At 36.5% G+C, this 19,974-nt stretch overlaps 1 protein-coding gene across 3 annotated transcripts in view; it reads left to right on the forward strand.

Annotated features, from left to right (window-relative positions):
- The window catches only part of MYO16 (myosin XVI), a 412,244-nt gene that overhangs the window by 273,296 nt on the left and 118,974 nt on the right, over window positions 1-19,974 (forward strand). For all 3 annotated transcript variants that reach the window (XM_055702545.1, XM_055702542.1, XM_055702544.1), the window contains exons 17-20: window positions 8,444-8,555; window positions 12,164-12,281; window positions 13,055-13,126; window positions 13,754-13,895. In XM_055702545.1, the coding sequence (XP_055558520.1) occupies window positions 8,444-8,555; window positions 12,164-12,281; window positions 13,055-13,126; window positions 13,754-13,895 (444 nt within the window). The remainder of the gene's footprint in view (window positions 1-8,443; window positions 8,556-12,163; window positions 12,282-13,054; window positions 13,127-13,753; window positions 13,896-19,974) is intronic.

The raw sequence follows: 19,974 nt of genomic DNA on the forward strand, positions 1-19,974 counted from the left end.
AAAGGGAATTTCCTTGGTTTCTAGTTCATAGAAGGTGATCAAAGTGTCTGGAAATTTTGTGTTTTTCTTAAAATTTAAAATTAATTTCTTTAAGTTTTCTAAATTTTTTAAAAAGAAAGACTATTTAGAAGTTGACCTCCAAGTATTTATTTCCAAGGTGAGAAGACATTTTCCTCCTCATAAAATAATAACACTCTGCTATTTTAACTACTAGATAAACTAGTGAAAAGGGTTGCTAACCAAAGCAGAGGAGTTGCAGTGCACAAATGTTCTTTCCCTATTTTGACTCACCCTTTGGTAGGTCTCTGATGTTTAAGATTGTTCTGATTTTAAAACACTTTCATCACTTCAGATTTTAAACATTGTAAATTTCTAAATAAAACTTACTTGCCCTCAGATATCTTATGGCTCTTAAAGCCATGATCAATTTTTGTGTTTTAGAGACTGTTCAAATGTCAAGGTAATGTCCCCAACAACTTGAGACCTACCTTCTCTTGGTCTCCCACTTTTCTGGGGCCGAAATTACTGGGGTTTTGTGAAGTTATAACCCCCACACACTCCCCAACATTTCTGAGAAATAAGTTTAATGTTTTTCGTAGGATCATAGGATGATACAGTTTGTTAGGGACTTCAGGAGGTCCCTAGTGCACCACCTGCTCCAAGAAGGGCCAGCTGTAAGATCATATCAGGTTGTTCAGAGATTTGTCCAGTCAAATCTTGAAAACCTCCAAGGATGTTTGCCTCTGGAGCTTTCCCTTCCCTGGACTGAAGAAACCTTGCTCACTGGACAAGCCTCCCACATCATGTCTCCAGCCCTGGCCATTGAGGTGGCCCTCCACTGATCTCACCCCACTTCAGCAATGTCTTCTGTCTATTGTGTGTATATGTGCACACAGAAAGCTGGATGCAATATGTAAATGTGACCTAATGGTGAGTGCTGGGCAGGGGGAAACAGCCCCCAGTCTTCTGGCAATGCTGCTGGTGATGCAGCCCTGGATGCTGCTGCCCAGGCTCATTGCCAGCTCCTGCCCCGCTCAGTGCCCCTGGGGCCCCAGGGCCTTTTCCTCAGAGACTCTGCAGCTCATCAGCACGTATCATTGCAAGGGTTTATTCCTTCCCAGCTGTAGGGAATTTCATTGAATTTCATGAAGTTTCTGTTGTACCATTCCTTCAGCCTGTAAAGGGCAGCCCTACCCTCCAGCATATTGACTGTTTCCCTCAGTTTAATGTCCTCTACAAACTTGGTAGGAATGCAGTATCAAAATCCAGAAGAAGCAAGTGTTGCAAATTCTCTTCATATGTTAGTTCTAGTACAGTACCATCACATTTTGCATCTCCTTGAAATTGGATTATTTCTGTAAGACCTGTTTCATGCTCTACCATGCTATTCTGTGTTCCTCAGGTCAGCTGTGCAGACTAGTGGTATGTCTATGGTTTTGGGCCCAAAGGACTGTAGGACTTTTCCTCTGTGCAATATCTTTCTCAATCTTCTGTACCCTACATTTAATGAACTCTTTTGCTCCAAGTCATTTTTCTGATACATTTTTCTATTGCTTTCTTCTGGATTTGCTCTACCTCATCCTGACTTCCCTGAAATGGAATGCCCAAAATCACACAGAATACTCCAATTGAAGCTTTACCATGCTAAGTATTTCAGGCCTTTTATACTGGCATATGTAAATAAGAATGTTATGTATGATGATTAATATTTTACAATATCAAGGCATACTTGACTCTCATTTAGTTTATGATAAATGCTTTTCTGATGATCCATGGCCTAATTTTTACCTGTCTTGAATCTGTAGTCCTTTGTCTTATTTTATAATTGTTCTTAGTTGAGTTGTATCTTTATAGTACCCACTCATGTTTGACTTAATTCCTTGACAAAATGTGCTTTCATCTGGTCTCTGACACCTTCTCTAACCAACAAACCAGCATAAATAACCTTATTGCTTCTGTATTTTTGTATTATAGATATGTCCTCAGTTTCTAGCCTGAGCACAGAATCTTTAGAATACTAAGACCTCAAATGCATAAATTGTTCTGAGTATAAGTAATTAGAAAATGAAGCTTTTTGCCTATAACCAGAGCTTTTTTTTCTCAAGAGGTTAACTGTGACTGGTAAAATCCTTATTATCATAAGCAAAATTTATTTAGGAGTTTCAGCTATAGTAAGCTTTTAAGACTAACAACTAATTTTGTATTTTGTTTCCCTTATATCAAACCTGCTATAGCTCAGAAAGCTCTACAACAAAATGAAGATGCATCAGCACCCATCCTCTAATAGGAAGGGAGTCAAGTAGCAAGCAGCTAGATGCTAACTTAAAATAAATAAATTATTTTCTTTCATCATAGGGCTTTATCCTAAATTTTTATAGTGACTTAGAACCACTTAATGATATAATCCCACCAAGAACTCTCTTCATTATTCATGATATTTACTTCAGGAAAGCCCTCTGAAAAGATGTGTCCATCTGATAAAACCATGCTTCCTCTTCTCCTCTAATCAAAACTCAAATTTAACTGTCTTGACAAAAGGGAATTTCTGATGGAGTGGATGTGACCTACTAATCTCTTTCAGAAAGCTTCACTGTCAGATATAAGATGAACCACTGTAATGAACCAGATATTTATATATGATAAACAGCAATAATATACATAGTTATGTGGCATAAAGAATATTTGAATATTTCAAGTGTCACATGTTACAAATGTGAAGTGGTTAAGTGTTCAGATAGTTTTTTGGTATATGCCTTATTTACTCTGTTAGTGAAATATTGGTTTATAACAATCCTTAGGAAGGCTTGCTACTACAGGGTCCCATCTCTCTGCCAAGCCTTGGAATTTCTGTGGCCACCGTTGTGTACCAAGGTCTTCCTTTCTCACTTAACAACTACAACAAAACATCTTGAAGTACTTTATGATTGTAGTTGTCTGGAGAATTTATTAGTGCAAAACATCATTTATTTGTCAGCCTTTACTTGCTAGGGATCAGAAAACTTCCGTGTGACATACTTCAACAGTTCAGATCTCCCTTCAAGTGCTGATAGCCACAGTCTGTAGACTATAGCCAGCCAAGATAGATATATTGAATTCTAATCAGAGTGTGAGCCAGCTTTTCAAGACTGGGAAGTAAATCCAAGGCCAAATGGTGATTGTTTTCTAGCTTGGCTTTGACTATGCTTCAAAACACCAAGGAAACTTATTTTTGAAAGCCTGCAATGTTCTTGAGCTTCCCACTGAAAGAAGGTGAGACTCCCTGAGTGGACTGTGCTAAGCTTTTCTGCCTTGGTATGAGCTAACTGGGACATTGCAGCCCTTGCTTACCTGGGGTGTGAAACATGAAGGTTCAACATCCCCTCATGCTCTAGATGCTTTGAACTCACTTTGAAATGGACTGCCTGACACAGTGAGTGGGGAAGCTCCAGATCTTTCCTGTGGGTTATGCTGACTATGAGACTATAACCAGAAAGGGGTACCCTCTTCTCGGTTAAATCCCCTAATTATCAAATTTGGAACCTTTATTTTTCTCTCTTCACAGTTTTTATAGAAATGTAACAGTTCTAATAGGAAAAACAGAATTAAAAGACTCTTTAACCTTCTGTAGTAATTTTGTGAGTCCTGTTTTTTATTTCCTTTGCTTTTCTTGTAAGGAAATGAAATGACATGTTTTGTTTATGCAGAATGAGGCAGATACTGAATGCTATTGGGTTACAGTTCAAAAGAAAATAAATGAACCTAAATTCAATCCAAATCAAATATTGTGTTGCTGAGGTTTTGGCAGAATAGCAAACTGATAGTCAAAATTTTTCTTTTTAGTCTTAGCTTCTGTTATTTGCTCAATCATCTAAACAGACAATATTATTTTAAAGAAAGTTTTTAACCAGTATGGTTATGTAAGAATTTTTGAAATATCCATATGCCACAGAAACTCAGTGTTGTTCAGGTAAGCTGACATTTGTTCCTATGTATTTCTTCTTCATATTTGAGATATATGTACCAAATTATGAACTTTACTGCAGGTATAAATTGAATAATACAAATCATGATGATGTGTAACATTTACAATGTGAATAAGGTAAATGGGTAAGGTAATTGTTGACTTATATAGGTAGTTAACACGTAAAGAATTTGATGTCATTAAGCACTGGTTTGTATTCTTGGAAACACCAGTAACACCCCTACCTGAAAATTTGATCTATCATGTCATTTGATTGATGGTTGAAAAATTGTAATTATGGTAAGCAACATGCTGAAAAATTACCACTATTCATTTTTTTCTTCTAAATAGTAATTTGTTTTTCCTTTGAGAGACAGAAGATACAAGATTGCTACAATGCTGCAAATTAGAACTCAGAAAAAAAATCAGAAAGAAAAAACTGTGTAGATAATATTTTTTATATTTGTCAAGAAATTGTCTAATGTGGCATTGTGTTTTCCTGAAAGTGACTACAGTCTACTACAATTACTGGTTTGTTTATCTTCTTAAAAAAACATTTTGTGGATCAGTAAGTTTCCTCTTTGTTGAAATAAACAGTCACCGACCACATGTGCTTAACTTTTTTGTATGCTGATAAGCACCTTCAAGAATCCTAGTCTGATACAAATGTCAACATGGTAGCATTTAAACAAATGGTTAGACAGTCAGTAGAAAGGAGTTAATTATTAGAAGTGCATACACCGTTTAGTTCATGGCATTTACCAGAGATATATCATTTGTATCAGCAGCTACCTTCAACTAAAAGGCTCAACTTCAGCCAAAATCTGAGAATCTTTTTCTAAAGGTACAGTAAGATAATGTGAACGTGCATTTGCAGAATGAATTAGCATGTAGAGATATGCAAGTAAAGCTAATAAAACTATGATAAGTAAGTCCACAAGTGGTCTGCATCATCAGATATTATGGAACATCATCTCTGGCTTGCATAGCAGTAGTACCTCTTTACTAAAATTTTCAGTGAAAAGAATTCAGAAGTCATCAGGTCTGATGTGCATTTGAGCACAGACTACCTTGCTGGAAACTCTGGTAACAGCATAGGTTTTCATAAATATGATGGCTATAACACTATAATTTCAATAACAAAAATCTAAGTAAAAATAATATCTAAAAGCTCTATGGTAGATTCCCAATGGAAATTTTAAGCAATTTAATCCCTCTACACCATTAGCAATGCAGTTTTATCCAGGCCACTTGAATGTCAAAAAAAACCACCACCAAAAAACCCACTATATATATAAGGAAAGCTACATGTCATGAAAAAGCTTTACATTTTATGGGTTAATGATGTATCTACAGTGAAAGAACGTTTCATTATTATTAGGACTTTTGCACTGTGACACATCCCTTTCCCCTTTATTTTTGTAGGAAAGGCAACAATTTAAAATTTGTTCTGGACTCTGGTTCTTAAATATAGATAAGTGATCGTAATATTAATACAAAAGCTGTCTCAAACCCTTTTCATCCTCAGAGCCTTTAAGATGGAAAGAAGGAGGTGCCAGGGAACTGTTTTATAAGCAAAAAAATGTTTATATTTTTATGGAAATGTCACTGTTTCTGAGGTAGAATGAACTTAACAATAAGAAAAATGTGATTCCTTGTATAGCTAGTACATATTATACCCCTGCTCTGCTATACTGTATATTTTCTGCATTTTCAGGGAGTTGTATGGCCTCCATCAACAGTTCCAAGTACTCTATACAATTAATCCATCCCTAATATGCATATATTTTATATTATAAACATATAACAGTTGAATGTGCGTATCTTCAAAGCAATTTTCATATTTCATTAGTCCTTAAATAGTTTGGAAAATTAGTGGGCCTCATGACATATTATAAAAGAATTTAATTGCTTTTAGACTAGGGAAACTGATTCTAATTTGAAATGCACCTTAGAAGATGTCCAACTGCAGCCCTTTCCAAGGGCACTAGCACATCTGTTGATTAAATCTTTGGGAGATTTATACTGGGAAAGTCAGATTCTCTTCCAGCAGGCATGTCCCAGCAGATGCTGCAGTTTATGGACGGGTGGTTGGAGCCACAGGCACCTGGTTTGGCGGGCACCCAGTTTGCCCCCTGCTGTATCAGCAAGAAGTGCTTGTGCTGAAGGCAAGAACTGATGCATGTTGGTTCATATCACGGCTCAGCTCTTTCCTCCAAGGGAGTGAGCATTCTGGGTCACTTTGCTATGCTCTGGCCTGCTTTGATACATGTTGGTAGTGTTCACACACCTTTTTGCTGCAACTATACCCACTAGCACTTTAGCTATGCTAAGAAGAGCTGGTTAAGTGGGGTTGCTTAAATAAAAGTAGTATGCAATATTCTCTTCACAGGACAGGAAAGAGTATTCCCTGCTTGGTACACAGGGAGAGAGATGGGAGAACACCAGTGAGGAGGCTTTTTTTTGCAGGAATGTATGTAAGGTTCCAACTCATCCAACCGTTCAACAATAGGATATTTTGACAGCAGAGTAGCTGCTGCTGCAAATCTCTTAATTACAGATCAAAAATGCCACCAACACATGATGCATAACACTAAACTGGTATAAGCTCATGCAGCAGTTCGGAATAGTGGAAAATTTTCTGCTGGATTAACCTTTATACCAGTAGGTTCTATGCCAGGTTCAGTATCAGATGCGTTCTAGCCTCCTTTTGACACCTACAGGCAATGTAAAAAATGCCAGAACAGAAATATAAAGCTGGCATATACTTCGTATCATCTGCTCTAGCTAATTTGACAGCTGTGCTATCATTTATATCTACTTGATTTCGACAAAATTAATGTTGTTATTAACCTCAAGGAAACAGTACAGAGCTCTGGCAGCGGTGCTCTTACAAACCCATGTTCTCAAAGACTGTTAATTCACCAGCTTTAGCCACTGATGTGAGACTTGTTTGTACTTGAGATATCTGCTGACTGAGATCTCCTGTGGGTGCAAAAAGTGATTATGCACCCAGGCACATGGGGTTTTTCCCCATTATTCTTCCTCTGCCCACCTGCTGTGGTAGCTATGCCATTATCACTCCAAGGGAAATCCACACTGGTAAAGCTGATATCAATCCACTAAAATGTTCTCTGCATTTCATTGTGTGTGCCTCGTAAACCTCATTATCAGTTAGAAAAGTGCAAATACTAAGTCATCCTTCCACATTTCTATAAAGCTACGCACATTCATATAAAAGGCCACATTTACAAGAGCTACCACCCTTACTACAGCATTGCCAGACTTCTTGTAATAAAAGGAGTTTTATTTTGAAACCGTGTCTCTTCTATAGTGCAATTAAAATAGGATTGTGAACAAAATTGGCAGAAATTAAGCCAGTGTTATTTCCCATCTTTATGTGACAGATCATAGACCAAACATTAGTAGAAAGCAGAATAACTCTGGGGAATTTTTGTTGGTGTAATTGTGGTGAAGGGATGAGGGGTGGAGTGTGTGTAAATTGTTCACCTTTGTTAGTGTTGCGATGATATTTTGATTTAGGTGTGGGGAATTCTTTTGTTGATGTAAAGTGACATTTGTGAAGATTTTAGATTGTGTGATGAATGTGTGTTTTAATAATAATGATAATTTGATGATAATTATAAAAGAAAACATCTTTTCATGCTCTCAGCATGATGTAATTAAAAATCAGATCCCGCAAGATATTCAGTAGCCTCATGACTAGTGATTTCAGCTGTATGAAAATACCTGAATACTTTTTAATATCTGGCCCATAGACACATTTCAAGAGGGTCAAAATACATGGTTCTAAAAGGTTGATTGCTGCGTTTTTCAATAGTCTGTTGTACTATAGTTTTTGATTATTCTGATTTGTGTTACTACCCTTTACATTGATTCTGTTTTTTTCTTTCCTGAGTTAGCTGCTGCACTAGGCGTCTCTCTTTCTCTCTCCTAATCATTATTTTTGGGAAGGTTTGTAGAATTTCCTTTTGCTTCACAGTGTGCAAAGCAGTACAGCTTAAGGGCTGTACACTTACTACTCTATGTACTTCGTTACTACTTTGTTCTGAGATTCTGAGTATACCTGTCACCCATTCAGCTGCTAAGGGAGCAAATTATCATCATGGGATCAGGCAGATAAGAGCCGATCTATGCCCTCGCCAGCAGGAGGGGAATTTTAACAGTCAGAGTTATCAGATCTCTTCAAATCTTGCTTCTGAAGGAGAATCTCTGGTAGTGCAAGAATGGCAAAACTGTCAGTGGTATAAATTAAATCTGAAGTTTTAGCTTACCTGTAGGGCTAAAGTTGGCAGGGGGGAACCTTAAGCAAAAGCAACAAAAGAAAATAGAAGCATTTTGTGACTGGTACTATTCCCTCCAGAGGCTGAGAAAAATTTGTAATACACCTCTGGTTAGAAGGGCAGAGCTGGCTTTTAACCTCAAAGTTTGATTGTGCACCAGCCTTGTAAATACTACATATGCTGTTTTTCCTCTGTGCAGGTATCTAAGCCAGACTGTACTCGAAGAGACGATGTCAGCAGCCAACCCTCAAAACAAGGAGAAATTAGCCATACTAAAACAAGCTCTAGGTGCTATGGGATTCAATAGCCTGGTAAGTTCCACAAGCTTATGTTACTTGCAGCTAAAGTTACCATATTACTTAGTTAAAAGCAGGCCTTTTGTGGGGAAAAGAAGTACCTTTCTGTCTTTCTTTTTTTCTGTTGGTTAAGACCTTGAAACAATATGCAGTACTAGTTCACTCCAGGGAAATTACTGTAATCACTTTTAAATAGACACAGCACCAACAATGTAAATCTTTTTCATTCTTAAAGATTCACAAAACAGCTTCAAGGTATAATACTCTGAACAATTAAGTTACATAGATAAAAAGAAACAATCAAATCCCATATGACAGAAAACTCATAAAACCCACAGGATTTTTTTTCTCTTCCTGATTATCTTTCTGTCCCTTTCAATTTTGTGAGGCACACATTCCAAATGCCTTTGCTAGCAGCACCTGAAAAGAAGTAAATACATATCTAGACAAACTAAATTAGAGCTGGGTAACTTGAAAGAGCTGACTTAACCCCCAAAAAGCAACAAGAAGATAGGTCTGATGTTTGTCTTTAATCTTATAAAGCTAATGAAGAAGATAATTTGGATAATTAATCAAGAAATGGTTCTGGAGGACAGAGGGGTGACAGGAATCAGAAGAAATAAAGGGCTGAGCATAAGAACTCATGCAAGATACTTAAATCCCTTCAGGATACTAGAATATTTAACAAAATCCTCGTATTTCTTACATATGTATATGCTACCTAGCACACTTTAGCTGGGACACTTCTGCAAAATAAATGCATAATCAACAGTAGTTCTAGAAGGAGGTAAAAGAAGGTTGTAGCAAGGTGGGCATCGATCTCTTCTCCCAGGAAACAAATGATAGGACAAGAAGAAATGTCCTCAAGTTGTGCCAGGAGAGGTTTAGATTGGATAGTACGAAAGATTTGTTCACTGAAAGGATTGTCAAGCATTGGGACAGGCTGCCCAGGGAAGTGGTTGCATGATCATCCCTGGAAGTATTTAGAAGATGTGTAGATGTGGCATTTAGGAACATGGTTTAGTGATGGACTTGGCAGTGCTGGGTTAACGGTTAGACTTGACATTCTTGAGCACATTTTCCAACCTAAACTATTCTATGATTCTGTGATATTTAGCATCATAAGAAAAAAGTGGAGGAAAAGTTTAAGTATGCTAGTTTATCATAAGAGATGACAGATGGGAAAGGGATCAAGTGCTATCAGCAAAAAAAATTGTGAGTCTGCTGAAGCTGTTATTTAGGTGTGAGGTAGACTTCTGTGGTGATGGTACATCATGTAGTTGTTTGGCATTCCCTTGTTAAGGTAGTAAGAAATGTTCTTTGGTAACATGCCACCTTTTAATATAAAGAAGAGTGGGTTTTTCATGAATATTCATGTGGCCATGTACAAATTTGAACACATATGGCTGGCTATATTTGAAAGAATTATTCCTTAGCCTTAGTGGATCTAGCTCTGCACCTGTAGACACTTCTGCATTTAGCCCAGTGTTCACAAATGGGTGGATCTCTCTAGCTCTTTCATTAACCTTTCTGTTCTGTTGAGGAAGGGGTTCAGTCTATAAATAAATAGTTGAATGCCTAATGAATCAAGTTTTAGAAGACTACAGAAACTGTCTGAGAACACTTTACATACAGTATCCTTTTGGATCCCGCACTTCACTTTGCTCAGAGTTCTTGAAAAGAAGCAATTTGACTCAGAAAAGTGTAAACCATCTTCAAGGCTCCTCTATACCCAGGCAGCAATAGAATAATCATTTAGGAGGCTGGAAATCTGTGGAGCTCCAGAGTACTGCAGGCTGATTTCCTGTGCTGGAGGTTAGAGGGGAATATGTAGGTAAAACACATCTATAATTTCTACCCATTACTTCTGAGGTACATGGAAAGGTCTGTATGTACTATTCCTTGACCACCTAGCCACGTTTAATGATAGAGTAGATTATCTTTTTGAAGAACTACATAAAAATTCCTTAGCAGTCTTTAACGGTATCTTGCTGTGTTAATGTTTATTTAAAAAAATGTTTTAAAGTTGAGGAATATGCATCTTGGAAAAAAATGGGAAAGTGTTTGAGGATCTGGAACGCTAATCAAACCTTACCAAAATCACCGAAATAAATGGCTATCCCAGCCTGCTGCAAGTCAGTGCTTACAGTCATCCCCAAACCAATTCTTAAGCTAACAAGCAAGAAGTGTCCTGTACTACTGTGCCAACCCGCCTTGTGTAAGAGGCCTTCCCAAGAAGTAGGGTATAGCACCCTAGTCTGAGTGCCATATTAGTATGACAGTTCTTCTGTTGTAATAGCTATCGTATTCAGCATTCATCTGTATATATTGCTTTTTTTGATCTTCAGCCTTGGTACTGTGTAATAGAAAAATATACTGTTGCCCTATTTACATCTATCTCATAGAGTAAGAGATTGAAGTTCTTCTCTTAGAGAATCAAACTTGCTTAAACAGCATTGGAGGTGCTGGAGTCTGTATCCCAGAAAGACTGTAAGCTTTTTTTAATGTCCTCTGATGATGGGCATGCTTACTAGAGAAAGGAACAAGAAAAAGAAGAATGCATTTTTTTATTTTTTTTTTACCTGTTGCTTTTGAAAACTGATGAAAAGTCATCCAGGCTTGGTTTCAGCGTGTTCTGAATTCATTGTTGTTACTTGAGAATAAAGAGGATAGATTGGCTAAGTATTTAATTTGTAGTGTACTTTTTAATTTTCTGCAAATTCCAGTAAGTGAGACTTCTCACTGATACTTCTCCTGTTTCAGTAGAATCAGATTCCAAATATTATTTTTCAAAAAAATTTCAAGAATTATCAACTAACTTTGCTGTGCATAATGCCATGTAATGCTCTAGTGGATAGCAGTTTTCCTGTTTTATAATTTTAAAGGAGCACCATTGTTATATAACTGACCTTAAAAAAAAACCTTCCAAAACCCGCTATGTTTTCCATGTTTTAGCATTTTGGTTCATATTTCATGGGTCACTTTTTGTTTGAATTTAAAAACATTTAAAAAACCCAAGAAAATTAGTTCTTTTCTTGCTGTGGTAAAAAAATTAGGCCAGGAAAAATCTAGCCCTAAAGATAAGTGCTTCTCAGCCTTAGAGGCATCAGAACGTTGTATGTAATCATGGGGGGAAAGTGTGTGGATAAGGGAGGTTGCTTTTGTTTCTTTCAGACCTTAATGGTGGCTTTTACTACCAGGAACCTGTTATAATTTAAACACTTTGTGAATGCAGTTGGCTGAGTAAAAAACAAACCTTGCTATTTCCAGATACAGAAATTGTCATGATGGAAAAAGTCTATGGACAAGATACATTTATTTATTGCAGAAATAATTCATCCATTAAAGATATTTCAGTATTTTTTACCACATTGGAACTCAGTAGTTAGTGTGATTCACATTAAAACAAAAGAAAAAAAGGTAATCGTGTTGGTTTATGTCCTAGATAGGTCCCAGTTTGATTTCTAAATCCAAATTTCCTGTCAATAGTTCACACATGAATACTTTTTAACTTTGCAAATGCCAATGATACACAATAATAGAATTTGTATTTTTATAAAACATTGCCTTTCACTGGTGTGTGCAACAGATCTTTTCTTTAATTCTGTATAAAATATGTGCAGGAGGTGGAGAACCTGTTTGTAATTCTCTCAGCAATTCTGCATCTTGGAGACATTCGGTTTACGGCTCTGACAGACGCTGAGACAGCATTGGTGTCAGACCTGCAGCTACTGGAACAAGGTCAGTGGGATGTGACCTTGAAGCATCACATGCTTGGTCCCACAGCAGGACAGTTGCGCTGATCCACCGACAGATGGAAACACAATTCCAGGGAGACAGAGAAATTGCTTCTGAAAATTCATAAATTACTGTGAGAAGACAGTATCCAATTGACTTGGATGTTTTATAAGTTACAGATTTTTGTGAGATGAAATAAAATGCTAGTATTGCAAATCATCTATTTCAGTGTCGTATTTAATGCTGTCATTCACCGAAAGAAATTGTACACTGCACTTTGTGCAGTCTTCTTTTTAAAGGCTCTTGCGCTGCTTGTCAACAGCTGAACAATTTGCATTGAACTGAACTCCATACGTTCAAAATCTATATCTTAAAAGGGTCTCTTGTTTCCATGCTTTGAAGTTTGCCCTCCTGGGTCACTAACAAATCTCCTCAAAGCGGCCTATGGCTACAGAATGTCAATAAGTAGCATGCCTTAACTCTAATACAAGAGAAAGTCTGCCAAGTCCTGGGGAAAGTCCTGAGTAATCTTTAAAGGGGAAAGAAAGCTGTAATGTAATATACAGATATGTTCAAACTTCACAAAGTGCTGATTATAGTAATCCGATTTTATGTGTTCATTAATTTTGATTTCTCCTATGGCGGCACTCTTTTCTTTAATGTGTGGGTTCTTTCAGTGTTCAAAAATAGCATCTACATAAGAAAATCTGTTATAAAAAATAAAATATGCAGTAGAGCACAAATCAGGCTTTCTTTAAATTCTCTTTTCATTTCAGTGGCAGGCATGCTGCAGGTTTCACCAGATGAATTTGCTTCAGCCTTAACAACTGATGTTCAGTATTTTAAAGGTAATCTTTTCCAAGCTGACATTCTCATAGATCAGACCTGGTGGCATTTTGATCCTTCTGATTTAAGAATTTGAAAAGCATATAATATTTTTTTCTTATTTCTTGGATGGTCTTGTAAATTTTCCCTCTGAAGAATATGTAGTATTATCTGCCATGCAATAAATCAGACTGGGCCACTGAATTAGAAATGACTTTGTAAAATGGAGCAAGCAGTTTTACAGTCTGACACTGATGGGCTCCTAACTTGATTAATCTTACACAAGCGTGTCAAGGTAACAGATTAGATATTAATACTAAGAACTAAAGTCAACAGGAGTGTCATGGGGGGGGGGGGTTGGTGGTGGTGCAGGAAGTTTTGAAAGAGTTCTTTTGAGTAAAATGCTAGTTCTGTGTGGTACTCATACCCTTTGCTATTGAAAAAAGTGCAAAGGTACATGTTTCCAAACGGAACATCTTGCAAGTGTTGGCAGTATACTCATCTTTCTCTGGACACTTCAGCAAAAAAACTAATACCATGTATAGGTTTGGCAAGGGTGAAATAACTGTAACTAAATTTACTGTAACTGAAATTATTTAAGACGAGAGTTACAACATGCTTTCATCTCCATTTTCTGTTTTCTGTCTTAGGAGACATGATTGTACGGAGGCATACTATAGAGATTGCAGAATTTTACCGGGATCTCTTGGCAAAATCTCTATATGGTCGTTTATTCAGCTTTTTAGTCAACACAATCAACTGCTACCTTCAAAATCAAGATGAGACTGACAGGTAGGAGTGCCATTACAAACTATTAGGTGTGCCATTATCTGTTCAAACCCAGATCTATAAAAGAAACATCATTCCATCATTTAAAGCATTTTATGATAGCATTACAGTGATGCCTGGATCTTTAAATCACTGGCCATTCCTTCAAGTAATTTCCTTAAACATACTTGTTTATTTATTTGCTTGTGAACATGGTACTTTATATGGTACGCCAGATCAGCGGTTGGAACTAGTAGCCTTTTAAGAGCTGACAATACAGCATGAGCTAAGTCTTTCAACAAGCAAAAAGCTGCTTGATGTTCTTTTAGTGCAGAAGACACTTGTTCTTTCTCTCCAAAACTATGACCTTAGCACAGGATATTAAAAACACAATTTTGTTCAAAGGCCTTCAAATGAATATTTAAACTTCACTGAATCAAGTGTTCTAAGAATGTTCTGGATCTCTGTAGGTTGTCATTTGCTAAACTCAATGCTGTGGCTATCTAGTATGGTTTCTTAGAAAAAATGAATGTTAATTAATGTATGTCAGTGGAGCAGTCAAGAAACAAACAAAAAATAAAACCAAAACCAACTCTCAGTATAATCAAAGTAGCAAACTAAGACAGAAGACCTAATTAGGTGATCGTAACGTGATTTAACCAAGGTTCAAAATCTCACATGCTCAGATAAGCTTTCTTACAAACACTAAGTACAAGATTTCTTGGCATTATTGGTAAATGGAAGTCCACAAAGATAGGAAACTTTCAAACAAGAGTAAGTATTTTTCCCTTATATCATATCTGCATTGGCTTCATAGGACAAATATTTATTATGTGCCTTTTTTAAAAATTTGATAACTTCACAATCTTATTTTTATTCCTATCCAGTTTGTAAACCAATTAGTAATAAATCACATTTCTTTTCTATAGGCATAGCTAACAGGAAAAGCTACATGCCTCAGTAACTCAGAACTTTCTGCACATAAAACCTTTCTGTCATATATACACCACCAGAGTGTTTAGCTTCCTGCTGGAGGCAAAGGGAAGGTTTGCCAGTAACACAGAATTGTTTTACTTGTCTGTTTCTGATCAGACAGCCCCTTAAAATTACAGGCACCTGGACAACCAAGCTACAGCAACTTTCCAATCCATGTCCTAATTTGAAACTCTGTGTTTGTAACAAGGGAGGACAGTGGCATGTGGTCACATTCCAATCATCCCCATCTATTCCTGGGTCTTACGGTACATGGGCTTAGCCCAGTGCATGTCTGTGACAGCAATCCAGCTCAGGTATTCCTAGTTACACTGAGCTCATTTGTAGTGGTCATTGAGGAAGGAATCCAGAATCAGTATATTAAAAATCTATTAAAATTATTTGAAATAATTTTTTAATGTATCATTTTGTAGTTTTGAAATTTGGTATCTCACAGTCTTTCAGAATAGGGTGTTGTGTATCTCTGTTGTTTAGTAATGTGAACCTATAATTTCTAGGTATTATCAGATCTTCAAATATTGAAAGTCAAAGCTGTTTGTATATTGTTTATCTTCTAGTCTCCTTTATGCAATCATATGTGCCTGAGGAGACTTCTACCTTGTGGAAATACTTCTCAGTGAAACTATTTCTACCTGTGTGGTACCTTGAAAACTATGTGATGTTCTAAGTCCTAGCTAACACAGGACAACTGTTTGATGTTGTCAGAAATGAGGAATTTGCAATAGTTTTGTATTATACCTTTGTTTGAAAGAGAGGAGTTTTTCATTTAGGCTGGCTGAAGGAAGCTAACCAACTCAGGACTTACTGGCAGTGCTGACAAGGCATATTAAATTTTAGCAGGCCAAATTCAGCCTCTGGTCCCCTTCCAAACTTGAAGGAAAATAGCTTATTTTGGGTGACAATTAAGTTGACCGTCTTTGATATTTCAACCTCAACTGAGTTAACCAGCTTAAGATAAGAAAATACTTCCCCCATCCCCAGCTTTTTTTTGGTTCAGCCCAATCACACTGTGCAACCTGTAGTAGGAAATCAAAGCACAGTACAGTTCAAGATGCAAGCTGGATTAATGAAGTCATTTCATCAATCTGTGATTTGTGGTTCAGATTTACTTCATATACATCTGAGCAATTCTCTCAATTAGCAGCATTATATCTCCAGTTTGGTGCAGTTTTAATAAACCTCTGCATAAATATCCACCAAAGACATTATCTAATATGACTAAATAAGGGTGATACATTTCAGGTCACACTTCACTCCCCATTCGGAAACATACACAGTTACTATCCATCAGATGAGAGGAAGCTTTCATCAGAAATCTGGAATAAGGTTTCTAACTCAGTTCTTTTTTGTTGTGAGGTAGCTTAACTGTACTTCCATTCCACTTCAGTAAGAATTTATGAAGCAATAAAATTAGATTTATTGGCTTAGTAACTCTAAAAGAAACATTTGATCTTGGCATTTTTGATGAAACTAGGTACCTGAGTTTAACTTTTATGGTGAAGCTCTTCAATTTTGGTCATTAATACTGATTTATATTTACCACGAAATAGCTTGTGACTGGTTTCAGGCAAAATAAAAGTGATGATTACCATTAGATCTAAGGGAAGGGGAGATGATTCTATGTACAGCTGCAAAGACCAAGCTCTAGCGATATAAAGTATAAGGGGTAAAAGTGTTGCCAGAGTCCAATAAATTCATTACTTTATAATACCATCCAATAAATATAAAGCAAAAGTTTTAATGGCAGTGTTTAGTGAGATACCTTCTGTAATGTTCTCCTTCGTAAAAAGTTACTTATGATTTTCTCTAGTTAGAAGTAAATCTTTAGCATGGATGCTAGTTTGGACTGGTTGCAAGGTACTTTGAGGTTTATTACTTTATTCATCTTGATGTGTTTCAAAGAAATTCACTGGGGAGAAACTGCTTTTCTGTAATTGGCCTCTAGAATGGGATTAGAAGCAAGGTATTACAACTTCTCACAGGCGCTTATAATTCTTTTTTAAAAAATTATTAATATTTATATTCACTCATTTCTATAATGATTTCCTATTCTACTGATTTTTTTATTATAAAAATCGTCTAGGTGAACTTCTTCCCAAGACTCTTAACTCTTCAAAGTTTACTACTGTTTAACTCCCATTCAAAGACGTATGCTCATTTTCAGTTTTGTAGATAAAAGAGACTTGAGCGTTTATTTTGCCTAAATGTGGCGTTTCAAGGTACGATTCCACATGGCCAACGTTGGCTCTCATGATTCAAATGTTGGTAATAAAATGTCTTAAGATGATGTTTTATGAACTCCTCACTCATTCTGCAAGAGGACTTTATATTTATGGAGATTGAAGAATGCCTGTGAAATCTTGTTTGCCTTTTCTGATGGAAAACAAGCTAATTAGGTATATGTGCTTGAAAAAATCTCGATATTGCTTTCCCTACTTGCTAGTAAGTAGAAGGCATGATGGTTTATCAGCTAGTTAGCAACGTCTTTCTCATACGTGGCCTGATGATGGGGCTCATGCCAATATGCCTGCTGTATTGCAGAAAATCAAAGAAAGCTAGCATTCAGTTATACCTTCTGCTATCACCACGTCAACCATAGATTTCTGTTTCAAACTAAGCATGTAGAATATTTCTAAAAAGGTATTTTCTGAAAGCCTGTGTATTCTGACTGTGTAATCTTATTTCCAGCAAATTTCAAATATTGCCAGAAAGTATCAGTGGCAACACTTATTTGAGCAAAAGAAAGATCTCCAGAGTCTCATTTACAGACTTCTTAATACACATCATCCAGTTTACAGAATGAGATATTCTAAAACAGAAATGTTCCTAGCCTAGGAAAAAAATCAGAGATGAACTAAAACAGTTATTTATCTATTCTTGAATGCAGTAGAAGGGTGTTGAGATGGCAAGAAAGACAAAAAGAGAGTTCCTGTTCAGAACATGAACCCACAGCATAATGAGAATTGTTTCTGTATGTGAAGATAGGGATATCTGTAAAACAGACAAACAATACAAAGCATCCAATACAATATGGTGCATAATATCATATTTTGAGTTCTGCTTCAGTCTACATCATTTCCAATGTTTTATTAAACAAACAATACAATTTTTTAAAGCATAGAACATTTTTTTCTTCAAAGAGCTGGAGAAGATATGTGCTACTGATGAGAGGGCTCAGAGTTTGAGTCTATTAGCAAACATATTTCTCCCTTCTTACCATACCTCTCAAGTCACTCAAAGAAATGTTTGTCAGATACAGAGCTAATGTTTCTTTCCACTGTGACCAGCCACTGTCTCTATCTGTACCACTCACACTTGGGTAAGGTAATATTAAAAGGAAAATTACAGTCGTTGAGCAAGCTGACTGATAGATGTGGCAGTAACACTAAGTCTCAGCAAAAATCTCAGAAACTTAAAAAAAATCTCAGAAAAAATTCGGAAAAATTATCATAAATTGGTTTGTTTTAGTAATTGTTTGAGATGAAAACCATTTCCAACTGGTAGCATTCAGCCTGTTCGCATCAAGAACCATTATTTATGACAACAGGTGTAATCTGTCCCCTGGGAGAACTGAGGGAGTCTTAATTAGGATTCTGAGGGTCCTCATTTGAAGGCTAGGTTATATACTTCATCTAATCCTAGAAATATTTCCTCATTATACAGTATCACTTCTAGTTTATCCAGATCAGACATAAGCCTACTGGCTTCCTTCCTGGTTACTGGCAGAAGTTGGAGGAAGAGCAAGAAACGTTTTATCTGGGATAGATGAAAAGGCATGTTAGATCATCCTGCCTCAACAGGTTCATTTCACGGCTTTATGTAGGCAGACTACAAAAAATGTCTATGGACCCTATGGATTTTGGAGCTGAAAACCATCTGGGATGGGAAAAAAAAAAAAAAAAAAAAGATCAAATAACATCCTTTCTGAAGAATGGGACACAAGTATTGTAAAGAGAATTCTGTTCACCTTGCCAGGAATGGCTAATGGATGGAGCATCTCTTGATGAATGGCAGGATGTCAGCCAAGACAGTAGATCATCAGACAGGATGTCTTCTATATGTGTATTGTTTTTAGGAGTTGCCAAGAATTTTTATGTCGTTTCTTTATAACACACTTGTTTAGTCTACAAGATCAAGAAGTATTTCTAGTCTATAAGGACCTCCTTACAGAGATGTCATTCTGAGAAAAAGGCAAAACTGGAGACATTGTAAAATATTACCAGTTGAAATGCTAAATGCTGTTTTGTAAATCACAGAAATCAATGAGTTGTGGTTAACATCTGTGCCTGGTTTTAACTATTCACAGCTATGTACTGGTCTAAGAGATAAAAATGTTTTTTGAACATTGGCAAATCATTGTTTTTCTAATTCTATGCTAGGAATTGTCAAACTTGAAATCAAAGTCTCAGTCACCACTAAAACTATAGCTGAAACTAAAAGATATTGAGTATCGGAAACATCATGAGAAAAAGTGTCAGTGATGTTTAGTAACCATGAAAGAATAAAGTAAAATAAGGGGATTTTTCAGAACAAGAAGTACTCTTTTCTAATGTTTTTTCCTTTAGACACTGGTAACATGCCCTTTCATTGGTAAACATGGGATCATTCATGCTATATTTTGCCTTGGGATTCTCTGCTATGATTAAGGAAAGTAATTTTGCTGGAATTAATATGATTGACAGCTGGCCAACACAAATATATATGGACCCTTCCTCTGAGAAGAAAAGTGAAATAAAACAGAGGAAGACAAGAAGAAAGCAAAAACCAACGCAAAATAATCTGTAGTCGTATATAAAACAACGCTTGTAATTTTGATGTGCTGTCAGTTCCTATTTAATTTTCAAAACTGAAGCAATAGTTTAATACAGAAAGTTACGATTGTGGTGGGTGAGATTTTGCAAATAAATGCCACAATGTAGTAATAAATTGTCACTATTGTAGAGGATACAGAGCCTTGTTCTGTTATACTTGCCCTGTAGGTGAGATACTAATTATGTAAAATCTTCAACTCTTTTCATGTAGTGTGTGCATCATCTAATAGTACAAGACTAAGATTATCAAGTGGAATTCATAAAAAAGTTTGGGGTGACATGTTTTCCTCTCAAGAAGT

This window comes from Falco cherrug, chromosome 2, assembly GCF_023634085.1.
Source record: "Falco cherrug isolate bFalChe1 chromosome 2, bFalChe1.pri, whole genome shotgun sequence".
NCBI lineage: Eukaryota > Metazoa > Chordata > Aves > Falconiformes > Falconidae > Falco > Falco cherrug.